This window comes from Coregonus clupeaformis, chromosome 16 (assembly GCF_020615455.1).
Source record: "Coregonus clupeaformis isolate EN_2021a chromosome 16, ASM2061545v1, whole genome shotgun sequence".
Lineage (NCBI taxonomy): Eukaryota > Metazoa > Chordata > Actinopteri > Salmoniformes > Salmonidae > Coregonus > Coregonus clupeaformis.
In genome coordinates, this window is record NC_059207.1 from 58,057,332 (window position 1) to 58,075,076 (window position 17,745).

The 17,745-nt window shown below is 42.8% G+C and overlaps 1 protein-coding gene across 2 annotated transcripts in view; it reads right to left on the bottom strand.

Annotated features, from left to right (window-relative positions):
* Positions 1-1,198: 1,198 nt before the first annotated feature.
* The window catches only part of si:dkey-220o5.5 (actin filament-associated protein 1-like 2), a 113,764-nt gene continuing 97,217 nt past the window's right edge, over positions 1,199-17,745 (bottom strand). For both annotated transcript variants that reach the window (XM_045225805.1, XM_041900569.2), the window contains 11 exons: positions 16,436-16,650; positions 15,720-15,896; positions 15,055-15,147; positions 14,819-14,909; positions 8,402-8,613; positions 7,626-7,741; positions 7,240-7,360; positions 6,934-7,024; positions 3,151-3,317; positions 2,139-2,249; positions 1,199-1,747 (listed from right to left, as the gene is read on the bottom strand). In XM_045225805.1, the coding sequence (XP_045081740.1) occupies positions 1,721-1,747; positions 2,139-2,249; positions 3,151-3,317; positions 6,934-7,024; positions 7,240-7,360; positions 7,626-7,741; positions 8,402-8,613; positions 14,819-14,909; positions 15,055-15,147; positions 15,720-15,896; positions 16,436-16,650 (1,421 nt within the window). In that variant the 3' untranslated portion in view covers positions 1,199-1,720. The remainder of the gene's footprint in view (positions 1,748-2,138; positions 2,250-3,150; positions 3,318-6,933; positions 7,025-7,239; positions 7,361-7,625; positions 7,742-8,401; positions 8,614-14,818; positions 14,910-15,054; positions 15,148-15,719; positions 15,897-16,435; positions 16,651-17,745) is intronic.

Below are 17,745 nucleotides of genomic sequence, written 5' to 3' on the forward strand. Positions count from 1 at the left end.
TTGATATCAATACAGTTCTCTTCCCAAAACTAAAATCTGTAACGAACAGAATGGACAAAGTTTTGTAGACTTGACCCTTTGCCAAAGTTTAAACACTTATGCATTCTTTAGAAGGAGTGCAAGGGCGAATTGAGTTATTGCACAAGCACACTTCAGAGTAGGCGTTCCCTAACGGAAATATGCAAATACATTCTAGAACACGCCAACAGGATCTCGCTCTCGTGCTTGGCTCTGCCCACCTCCTTGCTTGTTCTGCCCACTATAATTAATTTGCTCCTATTGGAAACGACAGGCTGCAGTTGGGTTAGTTATAAAACATCTTTGATGGAGCTGACCTGACCGAGATTCCCTAATAACACTCCACTTAGATACAGCTACGACTTTTTCAAGCAGGTTAGGAGAATTAGGTTAAGGTTAGGAAAATGTTTAGGGTCACTTGTATCGAAATGGCGTGTGTTTAGGAAGTCCTGACCCATGTTGTTGTTGTTCTTGCCAGCATCAGAAGATGATTTCCAGACTTTCCAGACAATCCACACTTTCTTTTACCTGGGCTTTTTAATGTCCAACACATTGTTAAGCAGAATCATAATGTACAGTGTTGACAGTTTTTTTTTTTTTTCCATGACCAGTTTACTAGATGAAGTCATCTGATAGTCAACTAACAAGCAACTACACTTCCACAATGTATATCTATCCAAAACATTTCCCCTCAGAAATACTTTATTGAACAAATACAGATGTGTTTTAATTACTATTTTATTACCACAGTTATCAGTTTACAGCAAATAGTAGGCCAACCTAACATTTAATACACAAAGACTCTCTTAAAAAAAACATGGCAACATTACAATAGATGTCACTGTATCACAACATATTTCAGAAATGTAAAACATCTCAGTGATACTAAGCAAAAATGTCATGGTAAAAACACTTTATAAAAGATATCATCTACAACTATGTTTAAATTATACCACAGAACTGTATACGGTGAACATTACTTCAATTCATATCCATATACACTACCATTCAAAAGTTTGGGGTCACTTAGAAATGTCCTTGTTTTCGAAAGAACAGCATTTTTTTTGTCCATTAAAATAACATAAAATTGATCAGAAATACAGTGTAGACATTGTTAATGTTGTAAATGGCTATTGTAGCTGGAAATTTGTTGTTATTTTAATGGACAAATTTTTTTATTTTCTTTCGAAAACAAGGACATTTCTAAGTGACCCCAAACGTTTGAACTGTAGTGTATATGTATTTTTCATGACTTCAACATTGTGTATTTATTGTAACTCAATTGGTGATAAACAGTGTAAAGTCAAGTCTGATGAATAGGAATACATACATAGACAAATTAGACAATACATACTGTGCTTTAAGAAATGAAAGACAGAAATAAATGATGAAAGTGTTACACCTGAGAGACAAACATGAATTCCTGAGTCAGGCTTTACAAGGTTTTCAACTGAATTACCCTCACAGGAATCTCTTATTAAATGCCTCTGTTTTAATGGAGAAACAAGCCTGTTTATCTAAGGCCCATCCCAAATTGCACCCTATTCCCTATATAGTGCACTACTTTTCAATAGGGAAAGGGGTGCCATTTCGGAAGTATAGTGTATTGTATTATCATCAGGACGGATGACATTTCTGATGACAAAGATGTTTGATAGAAAATGTATACAAGATAATTGTTACCGAAACGACCAGTATAGTATTAAGTAGAGGCCTTTGTCTCCCACTCCTACAAAAATAATAAGAAAAAAAGAACACATGGTACATTTAATTGAACAATTATACTTACTTGACATATTCCTTTGACTTAAACTACCGTTCAAAAGTTCAGGCCAGTTTTATTGCTTCTTTAATCAGCACAACAGTTTTCAGCTGTGCTAACATAATTGCAAAATGGTTTTCTAATGATCAATTAGCCTTTTAAAATGATCAACTTGGATTAGCAAACACAACGTGCCATTGGAACACAGGACTGATGGTTGCTGATAATGGGCCTCTGTACGCCTATGCAGATATTCCATTATACACTACCCCAAACTTTTGAACGGTAGTGTATATTCCTTAATTTAATTGTCTTGATATGATTAGAAGATTATCGGACCATTTAGGTCAAAACGTACCTTCTTTCTCTGAAACACCTTGCCATGCTCAATAAATAGGGCGGAGGGGGCTCTTTTCAATGAGTTTTTAGCGGAGGCGGTCCTTCGCAGTAGTGGAGTGAAGAACCCACCCTGTGGAGACAAGGCCAATAAAATGAGCACAGACCTTAGAGAAGACCCATGCTGACAGGAGCATGGGGTCAACTTCACCACAATATCAAAGTGACCCAGCCAAGAGGATATAAAACACATACTCCAATACAATGACGTACTGGTCAGAAGAGTAGTAGCAGTAGATTCCTTTTTCTTCTGCCTGGAGCGGACCAAGTTTTGATATGCAGATTGGTATTGTTAAGTTGGATTTGTTTACAATATGTCAAACAACTTTGGTCGGCCCAAGAACCCTTTCAAGCTCTGCAGGAAGAGGATTTATTTGAGGCTAATGATAGCAAGGGCCATATGTTTGATCTGGTCCTCTGGTCATTGTATCTAAAGAGGGGGATAGACTATTTATGTGCACTGTAGGCTAATTGCTTATCAACACACAGGCATCTGTACAAACATGAGCGGGAAAGGCATTTTACACAGACATTCTGTTAGACAAGAATGGAATAAAGGGATAAAATGTGTCCAACCTACAACTGGAGAGAAGATGAAACATTTCCTTGTTGACGTTTTCCCCATGATTTATTAACGAGTCACCTTAATAATTCAACCAATTCTATTTGGACACCATGTCACACTATGAAGCCTTTTGTATTTTCAGTTTAACACACTAGTGTTGTGTTGAGCATTCCGAACAGCAAGTGGCAGCATTGTGCCACAAAGCTTCTCAGAGAAGGAGTGCTGATCTAAGATCAGTTTTTCATTTTAGATCATAATGAATAAGATTATATGGACATGTGGGACCAGATCCTAGATCAGCACTTCTACTCTAAGACACTTTATGAATATGGGCCCTGGATATTTTCAGGGATAAGACCTCTATGGATAGCATAACAGGGTTGTGGGTGGCAGTGTAGAGTTGCCTTACCTGTGCCCGTTCTGTACAGAAGGCCAGAGACTGTCTGAAGGAAGTACATTTGGCTTTCTTCCCTGCAGTGATGAGGTTCATCTCTGACCCAGCTCTCAGCTGTACCCTTCTCTTCCCGGTCAAGTCCAGTTTCTGAACCCCCCGCTCCACCTCACACGATTTCCTACCTGTTACAGAGCATTCACTGTCACAAATCTGCAGTAAATACCTACGTTAAAGACTATACATTTTATTTGACTAACACTGAATGAAAAAAGTTATATTGTTATAGCAATAGCACCAAATTGAAATTTAAAGATGGAACTCAACATTGTTCCAAAGACTCAAATGATGGAAGTTTTGTTGAGTGGAAAACATGATATCTTGTGTTTTTAAGAGGCCCTTACAAGGACATTCTGCCGCGAGGCTAGATCCTGCTGCCATGACCAAACCACCAAAAACGACGGCTTAGCATCAGCACTCTCCAAACTCCCGAGCACATGGGAGCATTTCCCTCCACAACTCCAAGAAGGAATCCAAGATCACTTCTTAATAGTGAGTAAGAGCTGGAGTAACTGTGGCCTTACATTCCCCACTGGCCTGCACACTCTTTTCAGCAGTGTTCACATGTTCCATATCTTCAGCAGCCTTGTCCCAGATCTGTTTGTGCTACCATGTCAACTCCTTGTCACTCATTGTCATGTTTGGCCTGAAAGCACAAACAGATCTGGGAACAGGCTATATCTTCAGGCCTCAGAGCTTCAATAACCCATAGCTTGGGGGCGTTATATGAAGTAGTCCCAGACATTTTCTACTTGATCTAAACTGCTCAAACTGAACAAAAACAGGGGGGGTAGACCAGAGTAACCGTGTTCCCACCAGTATAATTATAAAGCACTATGCGTTTGTGTCTGTGTAGTGTTTTACATTGATGCAACAGCACTCAACTGCAACACAATAAAACTATGGGATGCGGACGGAAAATTCTGTTCAGAGAATCTGTTATAACATATAATTATGTAGACACTTTTCTAATTCAAGCCAGATGTAGTGGAATTGTTTCACTTAAATGTCAAAAACTTTAATGCAGGAGAATGATAATAATATCCCAAACTAAGTTACATATTCTTCCCTAATCATATGTTTTGCACAGATTGGGGGAATAAACTCCATACAAACATCTTTCATTTTCTATTTGGCTCCCGGTCTGAATAACAGACGGAGTGGCAAAGAGATTGGACAGAAATTGGTCTACATATTGATGTGAAATCTAGGCAAACCCTCATGTCTCCTTGCATTAGGAATGTGTATGGTACTAGCTAGTAGCCGGCTACCACCAGGTACTCTGCCCTGCACCTTAGAGACTGCTGCCCTATGTACAGTCGTGGTCAAATGTTTTGAGAATGACACAAATATTAATATTCACAAAGTCTGCTGCCTCAGTTTTTATGATGGCAATTTGCATATACTCCAGAATGTTATGAAGAGTGATCAGATTAATTGCAATTAATTGCAAAGTCCCTCTTTGCCATGAAAATGAACTTAATCCCAAAACAACATTTCAACATACATTCATCCGGTGTATATACAGTTGAAGTCAGAAGTTTACATACACCTTAGCCAAATACATTTAAACTCAGTTTTTCACAATTCCTGATATTTAATCCTAGTAACAATTCCCTGTTTTAGGTCAGTTAGGATCACCACTTTATTTTAAGAATGTGAAATGTCAGAATAATAGTAGAGAGAATGATTTATTTCAGCTTTTATTTCTTTCATCACATTCCCAGTGGGTCAGAAGTTTACATACACTCAATTAGTATTTGGTAGCATTGCCTTTAAATTGTTTAACTTCGGTCAAACGTTTCAGGTAGCCTTCCTCAAGCTTCCCACAATAATTTGGGTGAATTTTGGCTCATTCCTCCTGACAGAGCTGGTGTAACTGAGTCAGGTTTGTAGGCCTCCTTGCTCGCACACGCTTTTTCAGTTCCGCCCACACATTTTCTATAGGATTGAGGTCAGGGCTTTGTGATGGCCACTCCAATACCTTGACTTTGTTGTCCTTAAGCCATTTTGCCACAACTTTGGAAGTATGCTTGGGGTCATTGTCCATTTGGAAGACCCATTTGCGACCAAGCTTTAACTTCCTGACTGATGTCTTGAGATGTTGCTTCAATATATTCACATACTTTTCCTTCCTCATAATGCCATCTATTTTGTGAAGTGCACCAGTCCCTCCTGCAGCAAAGCACCCCAACAGCATGATGCTTTCACCCCCGTACTTCACGGTTGGCATGGTGTTCTTCGGCTTGCAAGTCCCCCCTTTTCCTCCAAACATAACGATGGTCATTATGGCCAAACAGTTCTATTTTTGTTTCATCAGACCAGAGGACATTTCTCCAAAAAGTACGATATTTGTCCCCATGTGCAGTTGCAAACCGTAGTCTGGCTTTTTTATGGCGGTTTTGGAGCAGTGGCTTCTTCCTTGCTGAACGGCCTTTCAGGTTATGTCGATATAGGACTAGTTTTACTGTGGATATAGATACTTTTGTACCTGTTTCGTCCAGCATCTTCACAAGGTCCTTTGCTGTTGTTCTGGGATTGATTTGCACTTTTCGCACCAAAGTACGTTCATCTCTAGGAGACAGAACGCGTCTCCTTCCTGAGCGGTATGACGGCTTCGTAGTCCCATGGTGTTTATACTTGCATACTATTGTTTGTACAGTTGAACGTGGTACCTTCAGGCATTTGGAAATTGCTCCCAAGGATGAACCAGACTTGTGGATGTCTACAATTATTTTTCTGAGGTCTTGGCTGATTTCTTCTGATTTTCCCATGATGTCAAGCAAAGAGGCACTGAGTTTGAAGGTAGGCCTTGAAATACATCCACAGGTACACCTCCAATTGACTCAAATTATGTCAATTAGCATATCAGAAGGTTCTAAAGCCATGACATAATTTTCTTGAATTTTCCAAGCTGTTTAAAGGCACAGTCAACTTAGTGTATGTAAACTTCTGACCCACTGGAATTGTGATATAGAACATTATAAGTGAAATAATCTGTCTGTAAACAATTGTTGGAAAAATTACTCGTGTCATGCACAAAGTAGATGTCCTAACCGACTTGCCAAAACTATAGTTTGTTAACAAGAAATTTGTGGAGTGGTTGAAAAACGAGTTTTAATGACTAAGTGTATGTAAACTTCCGACTTAAACTGTACGTATAGATTGCATTTGGATTATTGTTACAGTGCCATTTGGGTTGTTAATTGGATTAATTCTGACATTTCTTGATTTCTTCTTGTGTTTTTAAAAATGTGTGTACTTTTACTACATTGTTAGGAGCTAAGCATTTCGCTGCACCCGCTATAACATCTGCTAAACTGTGTACGCGACCAAACTTTTATTTGATTGACTATAGTCTAGTGCAGGGATGGGAAACTGGCGGCCCGGCCCCCTTTTGAAGGACCTCAGTCGGGGTCTCAATTTACTGTTGTAAGTTAGAATAGTAGAATACACAAGGTGCAATTTCGAAATGTGGTTGTGCATCATCAGTTTCTCTTGTTATGTCAGTCACTTAGCCCATGTCAGCAAACATTTTTTAGATTGCTAAATTAGTTTATTGGCCAGCTACTGCGGCCCCTCATGATGAGTTCAGATTTTTTGTGGCCCCCACCCCCATTAAAGTTGCCCATCCCTGGTCTAGTGCCTGCTCAATTGGAGGATATGTGCAAATGGCCAATGGTATGTCTGTGGTCTCCTAGAGAGGAACACCTGAAGGGGTGAACATTGAATCCGACTTACTGTGGTTGTTAAAGATTTCAGTGTTGCTGTAGTTGACTGAATCCTTCGATGACACTGAGTCTCCCCTGGCGATGTTTTGGGAATTCTGGAACTGATGAGAACAAAACAAAGGAAATCCTTTGAAATATCAACAGCGAACAGTATGTCCATCAAAATCACACTGGTTTCTTTTGACTGTTGTCAACTGTACAGTTTACTACAAATAGAAATGTATGCCTATGACTATCACCTGACTGTGTCCTTATTCAAGTCTGAAGGTGCAAAGTCTCTCTAGACCCCAACCCCCCCCCCCAGAATGGGCCATACCATGTGCTCCAGTATGGCTGTGTTGGAGTAGATGGGTTGTGAGCATCCGCTTCCACTGTGCTGGTGAAAGGGGTCGTCTATGTACATGTTTGAGGTTGGGAACCTTCGTTCCTTCAAACCACTGATGGTAGGGAAAAAAAACTTTAACCAAGTAGCCCTGTATAGGCATTTCAAAACATAGTTCTGGGTCCGTATGCATCAACTGTCTCAGAATAGGAGTGTTGATTTAGGATCAGTTTAGCCTTTTAGATCACAATGAATAAGACTAAATAGACAGGGGGGAGCTGATCCTAGATCAGCACTCTTACTCTGAGAAGCTTGATACATACCACCCGTTTTATAGAGCCAAACCAATGGATCTAGTGATCATCATAAACATGTATTACCTGAGGGCTCCAGCGGGCTTTGAGTCATAGTGATATAGAGAATCAGCCTGACCCTGGCTTACACTCCCGTCCTGTAGGAGCTGCAACCACTGCTCTTTCTCATCTGCACAGCTGGCCTGGACAGAGACATGGACGAACAGAGAAAGAGAGGGGGTGTGAGAGAGAGATAGAGAGAATGAAGAAGACACACAATGCTCTGTTCCAGGAATGAATTGGTCAATTTTGATCTTGCACAGCTCCTTTTTGGGGTTTTTACTTGTTTTTTATTTAATATAAACCTGTGGGAAATAACTGGATCGCTTTTGGTAGTGATTGCATAATAACAAGCTTTCTCTTTTGAGTGTGTAATGTCTTTCCACCATGATCTAAATCAACCACACTGACATAAGTGAATCGGCAGGTAACCTAGCGGGTAAGAGTGTTGGGCCAGTAACCGAAATTGATGTGCCCTTGTGCAAGGCACTTAACCCTAATTGCTCCTGTAAGTTGCTCTGGCTAAGAGCATCTGCTAAATGACTATATAACAAAGTCATAGTGATCCATGAACTATTTCTGACCCCCTTAACAACACCCAAAGCCTTGGCTGAGTAGTATCCATTAATTCTGCATACAGTCTAATCTGTCTATATCTTTGAAAGGGTAACGTTATCCATAGTCACCGATTTTGGGTCAGTTTTGCATTTCCCCAACTAATTGTTAAGGTTAAGATTGGGGGAGGGGAAGCTGATCCTAGATCTGTCTGTACCTAGGGGAAACTTCACCCCCGTAGCCCTTACCTCCAGTACTGCCACCTGGTCTCCGTGTTGGACCACGGTGATGCGGTAGGCCTGAGGTGTGTCGGGGCCCGGTCGAACCTGGCAGCCTTTCAGCTGTACCGTGTACTGAGGGCACTCTTCACAGCCCTCGTCTCGGAACATTTTCAGCACCCCATCCTCTACCTGGCACAGCAGGCTCTGCCACTGGCAGTTCATCAGCACGTTCAGGAACCCTGCAGCCCAAACAGGGATGGGGTCAAAGGTCACAAGAGTCTTGAGATAGATGCGATAGCCTAGTCTGGCACTAACTCCTATGGTCATGACTGTCTTGCCAACTCCTATGGTCAGGAGTTAGCAAGACAGCACAAACACATCTAGAGCAGGCTACCAGACAGAGGCCAGAAAAAGAACACATTGACAACAGAAAGAAACTTGGAACTGTTTGGTGGGCAATTTGTACCTGGTCTCTGAGGTCAAACTCTTACACAAAGATGATGAGAGTATCATACGGTTTGTATACATCTTTGGCCATTATACATTCTCTAGTCATGAAGTTCACACCCAGATCAACAGACATTGAAAATAAGTCACCATGTGTGTGGTGTGACTTCCATCACCTTCTCTATTCACAGTTATCTAATTATACAATCAGGGCTACAAACAAGCTGGGCAGGGCCTATGGCTGTTTCTGAAATGGCACCACATTCCCTATAGAGTGCACTACTTTTGACCAGGGTCCATAGGGTTCTGTTCAAAAGTAGTGCACTATATAGGAAATAGGGTGTCACTTTAGACATAGCCTATATCTAAAACCACCAAATTTGTACCCTCCAAAAACAGCAAAAAAAAGTATGATAATATAATTAAATATAAAAATAAATAAAAACTAATTCGTATCTCTTTCCTAGTCGTTGTGTTGGCCTGGCACGGTTCATGTGGTTTAATAACCTGTTATGGACACCTCCAGACTCCAATGGTGCAAAAGGTGACAATCCAATTCCCCAGGAATCGCCGGTTCACAATGAGCCAGTGTTCCACCAACAACGTGCCTGTTATGACTTAAAGGTAGACCTCTAATAACTACCAAACGAGGTTAACAATCCCACACTGTCTTCACAGCAGTGAAGTGCATTGTGGTCTGAGGCCGTGTAGGCACTTTCAGTGTTTATCCGTATGACACGATCACAAAGACAACCATCAAACAAACAATCACAACCAACCATCAAACAGGAGCAAGTAGGCGGCGCAACCATTAGACACACATTCACAGGCTCTAATAGCTTGGGCCCCACACAACTGCCCTGCACGAACAGGCGACTTTCAGCACCACAGACAGCGACCCAAATGCCAGCGAGTAGGCCTACTTGTAGACAGTGCTACACACACAGAATGCCTAATAGTCAGCGCTACCATAGGCGGCTGAGCAATGGCGCAAACGGAGCCGCTGCATCCCCACTTTCAAAATAAGGGTGCAAACGTATGTTTTTGCACCTTTAAAAACCAGGAAGAGCAGGGCATGTGACAGTAGGCTTAATATTACATGATTCAATCTGTGATTTCTTTTTCTCCCCAAGCTGTTTACAGGCATTTAACTCTGCATTTTTGCCATTTATTTTCCCAACATCAATCGGTTAAATCACATATTTCCATTCACTTACAAAAAGTAATAGTCCTGGCTGAGCCCCATATGCGAGCACAACCGTGGCCGCTTCGTAGTTACAATGTAGCCAAGCTGTGTCTGTATACCTATGCTCAAAATGAAAAAGAACAGGATATTTGTACCTTGATAAAACAGCTCTGCTTGGTAAGTAATATCGTCCAACAAGTTGTAAAATTTTTCTAACAAAAACAAAGTTCATGTCAGAGGCGGGGATGGGCATGAATTTCGACGGACGTCAAAACTCGATCTTTAACCAGAGATCATAAAAAAAGTAATATATAATTTAAAAATATTTGGTGAATTGTGCTTAGAAAAAAATTGACATTTTGTCTTGAAGACAATGTAAATTTGCTTTGACTCTAGTGTTCCATAGGCCTCCATGCGCATTTGCCGGACATGAAACCAAGCCAAGCATCACGCAGTTCTTTTCTCTAAATTCCCTTTCCCTTCTGTGTCTCACTCACTCAATTGGATTCTGACTGCGCCCTCTACAAACGCGTCCTTGAGTGCGCACACAAGCTCCCATTAGGCCTACAGAAATACATGTCTATAAAAACGTATCTAACTGATGGGATTCACAACCTACAATCCTTGCCAAATGATGACAGTTTTATCACAAATTCAAAATGTGTTCCAACAACGAGCTGCAGTTTGGGAATAATTGTGTCCCGTCTATTTTCTGCTTAGGCTACTTTGCGAACTGCTAGTGCCATTTAGAATTGGTTAGCCTAGGGCTAGGCTATAACATAGGTAGGTTCCACACTGAAAATATGCAAAAACATTAGTATGATGAACACAAAGCGCATATTTTCATCAGAATCATTAAGCCTAGGCCTACTCACAAAACAGATGTGGTGGCCGTAATTTATCACCATGCAGTGTTCAATGTGGAATTGTCCATTTTAGAACATTCCAAAGAACAGGCAGAATAAACTAAACCGAACGTATGTATATCAAAAAGAAGACATATTTTTAATTGTAACCCTGACATTTTTTAAATTTCAACTCGCCAAATTAAGCCCGGTTTCACATTTTCACTCTTTGAGAATAACTGTTCCAGACGCGAGATGCATATCATTTCGCACTGCCAACTTTTTCCATTGGGAAAAATATTCTGTTCTATTTTATTCTGTTATATTACATTACGTTTTTTACTATAAAATAGGTGTGTCTTGACTGTGATAAAGGCTTGGGAAATAAGAGTGTTGTCTGCTAAATGATCAAAACAAGGCTATGCCATTGCACAGCCATAGGCTTCTACAAGCAAGCACCACTGCTGAGGTTACTGCCTTTTTAAAGATTGTGTTCCACGATATAATATAACCAGTTGATATTACGGTTTCAATAAATCAATCTTAAATGGCACTTGTTTTTCTATTGACTGAATATACACTGAACAAAAATATAAACTCAACATGTAAAGTATTGGTCCCATGTTTCATGAGCTGAAAAAAGATCCCAGAAATGTTCCATATGCACAAAAATATTATTTTTCTCAATTTTTTTTATATCCCTGTTAGTGAACATTTCTCCTTTGCCAAAATAATCCATCCACCTGACAGGTGTGGCATATCAGGAAGCTGATTAAACAGCATGATCATTACACAGGTGTATCTTGTGCTGAGGACAATATGTGCAGTTTTGTCCCACAACACAATGCCACAGATGTCTCAAGTTTTGAGGGAGCATGCAATTGGCATGCTGACTGCAGGAATGTCCACCAGAGTTGCTGCCAGATAATTGAATGTTAATTTCTCTACCATAAGCCGCCTCCAACGTCGTTTTAGATAATTTGGCAGTATGTCCAACCAGCATCACAACCACAGACCACGTGTATGGCGTCGTGTGGGCGAGTGGTTTGCTGATGTCAATGTTGTGAACAGAGTGACCCATGGTGGCGGTGGGTTTATGGTATGGGCAGGCATAACCTACGAACAACCAACACAATTGCATTTTATCGATGGCAATTTGAATGCACAGAGATACCGTGACGAGATCCTGAGGCCCATTGTCATGCCATGTTTCAGCATTATAATGCACAGCCCCATGACGCAAGGATCTGTACACAATTCCTGGAAGCTGAAAATGTCCCAGTTCTTCCATGGCCTGCATACTCACCAGACCTCAGCCATTGAGCATGTTTGGGATGCTCTGGATCGACATACAACAGCGTGTTCCAGTTCCTGCCAATATCCAGCAACTTTGCACAGCCATTGAAAAGGAGAGTGACAACATTCCACAGGCCACAATCAACAATCAACAGCCTGATCAACTCTATGCAAAGGAGATGTGTTGCGCTGCATGAGGCAAATGGTGGACACACCAGATACTGACTGGTTTTCTGATCCACACCCCTCCCTTTTAAAAAAAGGTATCTGTGACCAACAGATGCATATCTGTATTCCCAGTCGTGAAATCCATAGATTAGGGCATAATTATTTTATTTCAATTGACTGATTTCCTTACTTAAACTGTAACTTAGTAAAATCTTAGAAATCGTTGCATGTTGCGTTTATATTTTTGTTCAGTATATACGGGGCAATTTAGCAATTAGGATTTGTTATCTGTAATGGTTATGATAAATTAGGCATTGTTGTGCACTGTTGGCCTAGATAAAAGCACACATATCGCTCAAAGAAACGATCAAAGTCTTGTCGCTGCCGTTCCAGTGGTTTCATTGTGTTGCTGATACGGGTACGGCAGACATCCATATCCATCACTTTGTTCTGCAGAACACGGAAGAGCGCATCAGTTTCATTGAAAATTCCATCATAGGCCATGAGCAAAAAGCGAACACGATGGCAGGTTGCGGTAAATGGGTTGCTAACTGTTATTTATTTTCAGCAAAGGCATGTTATAGTTCCACATAGTTGTCCCTGGGCCTGTTTGATGAGCTGACACTCTCATCATTGCCACGAAGTGGCAACTCCTGTTTACCAAGGTAGCATGTAGCATGAATTAGCTAGGTCTTTCAAAATATCACAGTTCTCTTTTACCTTTGCATTGTGCATGCTGATGTTCAATCAATGCCAGATCTATCCATGAACTGCCAAATGTCTTAAGAGCTATCTGGCTTTGGATGCGAGACAGATTTCTCATGCTTGTTGAGTGCTATAGGTAAATTGTTCAAGTCGCAGTAACCGACTCTTGTCCACTCGCTGTTACAGGTGGAGAACAGCAGGCAGTGCGCGTCGCCAGCCCGGCCCGGCCTGTTCCTGCTCCCCGCACCAAGCCTGTGGTGCGCGTCGCCAGCCCGGCCCGGCCTGTTCCTGCCCCTCGCACCAAGCCTATGGTGCGCGTCGCCAGCCCGGCCCGGCCTGTTCCTGCCCCTCGCACCAAGCCAATGGTGCGCGTCGTCAGCCCGGTCCGGCCCGTTCCTGCTCCCCGCACCAAGCCTATGGTGCGTGTCGCCAGCCCGGTCCGGCCCGTTCCTGCTCCCCGCACCAAGCCAATGGTGCGCGTCGTCAGCCCGGTCCGGCCCGTTCCTGCTCCCCGCACCAAGCCTGTGGTGCGCGTCGTCAGTCCGGCACAGCCCGTGCCTGTTTCACCGGTGCCTGGTCAGGTACCGGTCAGCTGCTCCACTGCGGAGCCAGAGCAATCCGCTCCAACGGTGTCCAGTCCAGGTCCAGCCAGCGGGACCAGACCAGGGGCGCTACGGGGGGGTAGCGAGAGAGTGGTGGTCACGCCCGGAGCCGGATCTGCCTCAGAGGCGGAATGCCCACCCGGTCCCTCCCCTGTTGGTTTTGGTTGGCGCGGTCGCAGTCCGCGCCTTTGGGGGGGTACTGTCACGCCCTGGCTCTGGGGACTCTTATATGTTGAGCCAGGGTGTGGATTATCTATGTTGTATTTTCTATGTTATGTTCTAGATCATGTAGATCTATGTTGGCCAGGGTGGTTCCCAATCAGAGGCAGCTGATTCTCGTTGTCTCTGATTGGGAACCATACTTAGGCAGCCTGTTTGGCATAGCTATTTGTGGGATCTTGTTCTGTGTAGGTTTGTGTTGGTGAACCTTAGACTTCACGTATCGTTTTGTTGTTTTGTTGTAGTGTATAAAGTACTCAATTAAAAGATGTACGCCTATCACGCTGCGCCTTGGTCCACTGTCTATGACGATCGTGACAGATAGAGAAATTAACATTCAATTATCTGCCAACAGTTCTGGTGGACATTCCTGCAGTCAGCATGCCAACCTCACGCTCCCTCAAAACTTGAGACATCTGTGGTATTGTGTTGTGTGATAAAACTGCACACTTTAAAATTGCCTTTTATTGTCCCCAGCACAAGGCGCACCTGTGTAATGATTGTGCTGTTTAATCATCTTCTTGATATACTACACCTGTCAGGTGGATGGATTATCTTGGCAAAGGAGAAATACTCACTAACAGGGATGTAAACAAATTTGTGCACAACATTTGAGAGAAATAAGCTTTTTGTGCGTATAGAACATTTCTGCGATCTTTTATTTCAGCTCATGAAACATGGGACCAACACTTTACATATTGCGTTTATAATTTTGTTCAGTATAGTTCAGAAATCGATTTTATCATGCAGAAAAAACATGATAACAAAATAATTATTGATCAAATGTATATTTACTTACTTTTCATTACAGTTATTTTTTCATTCATTTTCACATTTACACTGACCACATTTCACTGCTTCACGGAGTCCTCAGTGACTCGTTCAGTCACTACGAAACAATTTAAGATGGAGCTATCGATAGCCTTTGAAACAGAGCGGCATTTGTTCATGTTGACAAACGGGGGAATAGGCTTACCTTTATCCTTCATTTCCACACTGCTGAGAGCAGAGGGCAGCGCCGACATTTTCTCTTCATCCGAGTCTGAAGTGTGATTGACTGTGCTTGACTGCGAGAGAAACAACACATGAAAGGGCAGAATTTAGAGAAAATCTGAGCCACCTTATTCAGTCAAACTGAGAGGAAGTTAATTGAATGTTAACGTTAAATAGGGGCAGGAGTAGCTTTAATTCTTATAGCGGCAGATGACTTACCCTGCAAGAGTCCAGTCTGTCACACTTGAGTAACAAGGAGAACCTTTGGGACTCTGGCTCATCATAGGAGGAGCTATTCACCTCCTCAATTACCTAGGGGACCAGCCAGACAACCAGTAAGAATTCAAAACACCTTACACACAAAAATTTTTGGTGCAGTTTCCCGAACACAGATTAAGTCTAGTCCTGGGCTAAAAATAATTTTCAATGGAGAATATCGATTGATCTTGCTTTTTAGTCCAGGACTATGCTTAATCTGTGTCCGGGAAACCGCCCCTGAACACCTACACTCATCCAGCCATACCCTATATCTCCCAATCCTAAATACAGCTATAACTGTCCATTTCTCCTATCCTGATAATAACCTGATAATAACCGCCTTTATCTCAGATAGGTTAGGCATGCCTGTTTGGACAATCATGGGCATTACACATCCAAAAAGGCATTTCCTCTTACCCCTCCCTTTGCTCCCCTTCAGTCAATTGCTGTATCAAACTGTGGGACTATAGTTGCCTTGTCTGAGCCAGAACGGCCCGTAGGGCAGGAGCCTATCTCCTGTTTCTATAGTGTGAGGCAGCTTGATGTACAAGTACACCCCCTGGACAGGACACTAGTCTATCGCAGTCCTGTGTGAGACTATGCTGTAATGACAAACACCTCCAAACCTTCCTCCATTCCTCCGCCTGCTGGCAGCTCTGGAAGCCCATCACCACTGTGTCGGAGCCAGCCACAACCTTGAGCTCGTGCTGCATCTTCTTGTTGTGCTTGGACTTGTACACCACCTGGCAGCCCCGCAGGTTGAGCTCCAGCAGCGGGTAGAGGTCCTTGGCACATTTGTAGCACTGTGATTCAAAATAGGAAAAGGACATCTGAGCTTGTAGCAGGTGCGTGGGAGTAATTCAATTATATCTTAAAAGAAAAGGAAAACCCACACAATGCTCTTGACAGTATCACTTTGTCTAACATTTTACTAATTTAGCAACCATCTTATCCAGAGTGACTTACAGGCGCAATTAGGGCTAGGTGCCTTGCTCAAGGGAACATCGACAGATTTTTCACCTAGTCGGCTCTGGGATTCGACCCAGCAACATTTCGGTTACTGGCCCAACACTCTTAAGCACTAGGCTACCCCCCCTTGTAGCACTAGAAGCAACTTGAAACAGGCAAATAGGATGAACAATGTACGGGCTATTCTGTGAATAGGACATAAAACAGAGCCATACAAACCCTTCCTTCCTTTATATAACAGACATGTTTCGAGGTTAATGGCCTTTTTTTTTACGGCTTTAGTAAGCTACATGGACAAAACATGTTCGAAACACATTAGTCGACACCCAGCAGGTGATCGTGCAGTGTGTTTTGTCCTTAGGGATGTGCTTACCAACAGCAGATTGTTGCGGACGAGAAAGAGTTGTTTGGTCCATTGGCCCAGCCATTTCTTCCGCCACAGGTAGCCACAGATGCGTGACTCAGAAGTGGGCCGCAGACAGGGCTGGGAGGCACTCCACTGGATGTAGTGGGCCCGGTCCTTCATAAACTCCTCCTCATCTTCCTCACCATATGACTCGTAGTGACTGCTGTCTGAGTCACATTTGTCTGGAGAAAACACAGACACTCACGCGAGCACACACGTTCACACAGGGGATGCATTTCGGTATTAATATTTTTGACAAACCTGTTTCGACACCACTTTTCAGAATGTGGTAAAAAGAGACACGCTGGGTTTTTATGTAGAGTAAAATCCACAGTATACAACTGTGGAAGTTCAAAGGTTTGAGGATGAAATATAGCACATATACATGTATAACACATGAATGGAACTTTCAAATGTAATTCTTTGACTGTAGAAACGGCACAAGGTTACATGTATCCCATTGTGAAAGTAACCCAAGTTGCTGGCAATGGCTGTTGACAGAGAGAGCGAGAGAGAGTGCGAGAGAGAGAGGGATAGAGTGTAACGATCCCGGCAGTCTGAGTCGGGTCCTGTCTGTGGACTAGTTTTTATGTTCGTGATCTCCAGTTTCCCGAGGGTTCTGGAACGCTCCGGGGAGCTCTCTTGATTTCCGCACCTGCATCCCATCAGCAATCTGCACACCTGGTCCTGATCATCACCCTTCTTAGGCTCTGGCCTAACATCCATTCCCTGCCGGATCGTTAGCCATGAACAGTAGGTTTACCAGAGTATCAGTCTTAGAGCCTAGCGTTAGTTTTGTTGTTTTTGCACCTTGTTGGTTTGTTGCTTACTTACCCCCGTTTTGTTCCATCTGCAGTCACCCGTCCGGAACCTTCATCCAACCTCTGCCTGGTGGTCGGCGGCTGCCGACCCAGGATGGGATCAACCACTGCACCCCCAACAACTAATCAACGCCGCCCGCTCTGTTCCCTGGATTATTCAGCATCACTCTTGAACTTGTAAATAAACACTCACCTTCGTTTCAACTTACCTTGTCCTGGTCTGCTTCTGGGTTCTGGCTTAGCAACTCGTGACAGAACGATCCGGCCAGTAATGAACCCAGCGGACCTGGACTCTGTTCGCCATGCCATTACCCAGCAGGAGAAGATGTTGGGCCATCATAGCACGGTACTACAGGAGATCGCGTTGTCAGTTCGGAACCTTTCTACCGGTCTGACGGAGGTCCAGAACCAACGCAAGTGTCCGGTGGAAGATCCACTACCGGTTTCACCCATCTC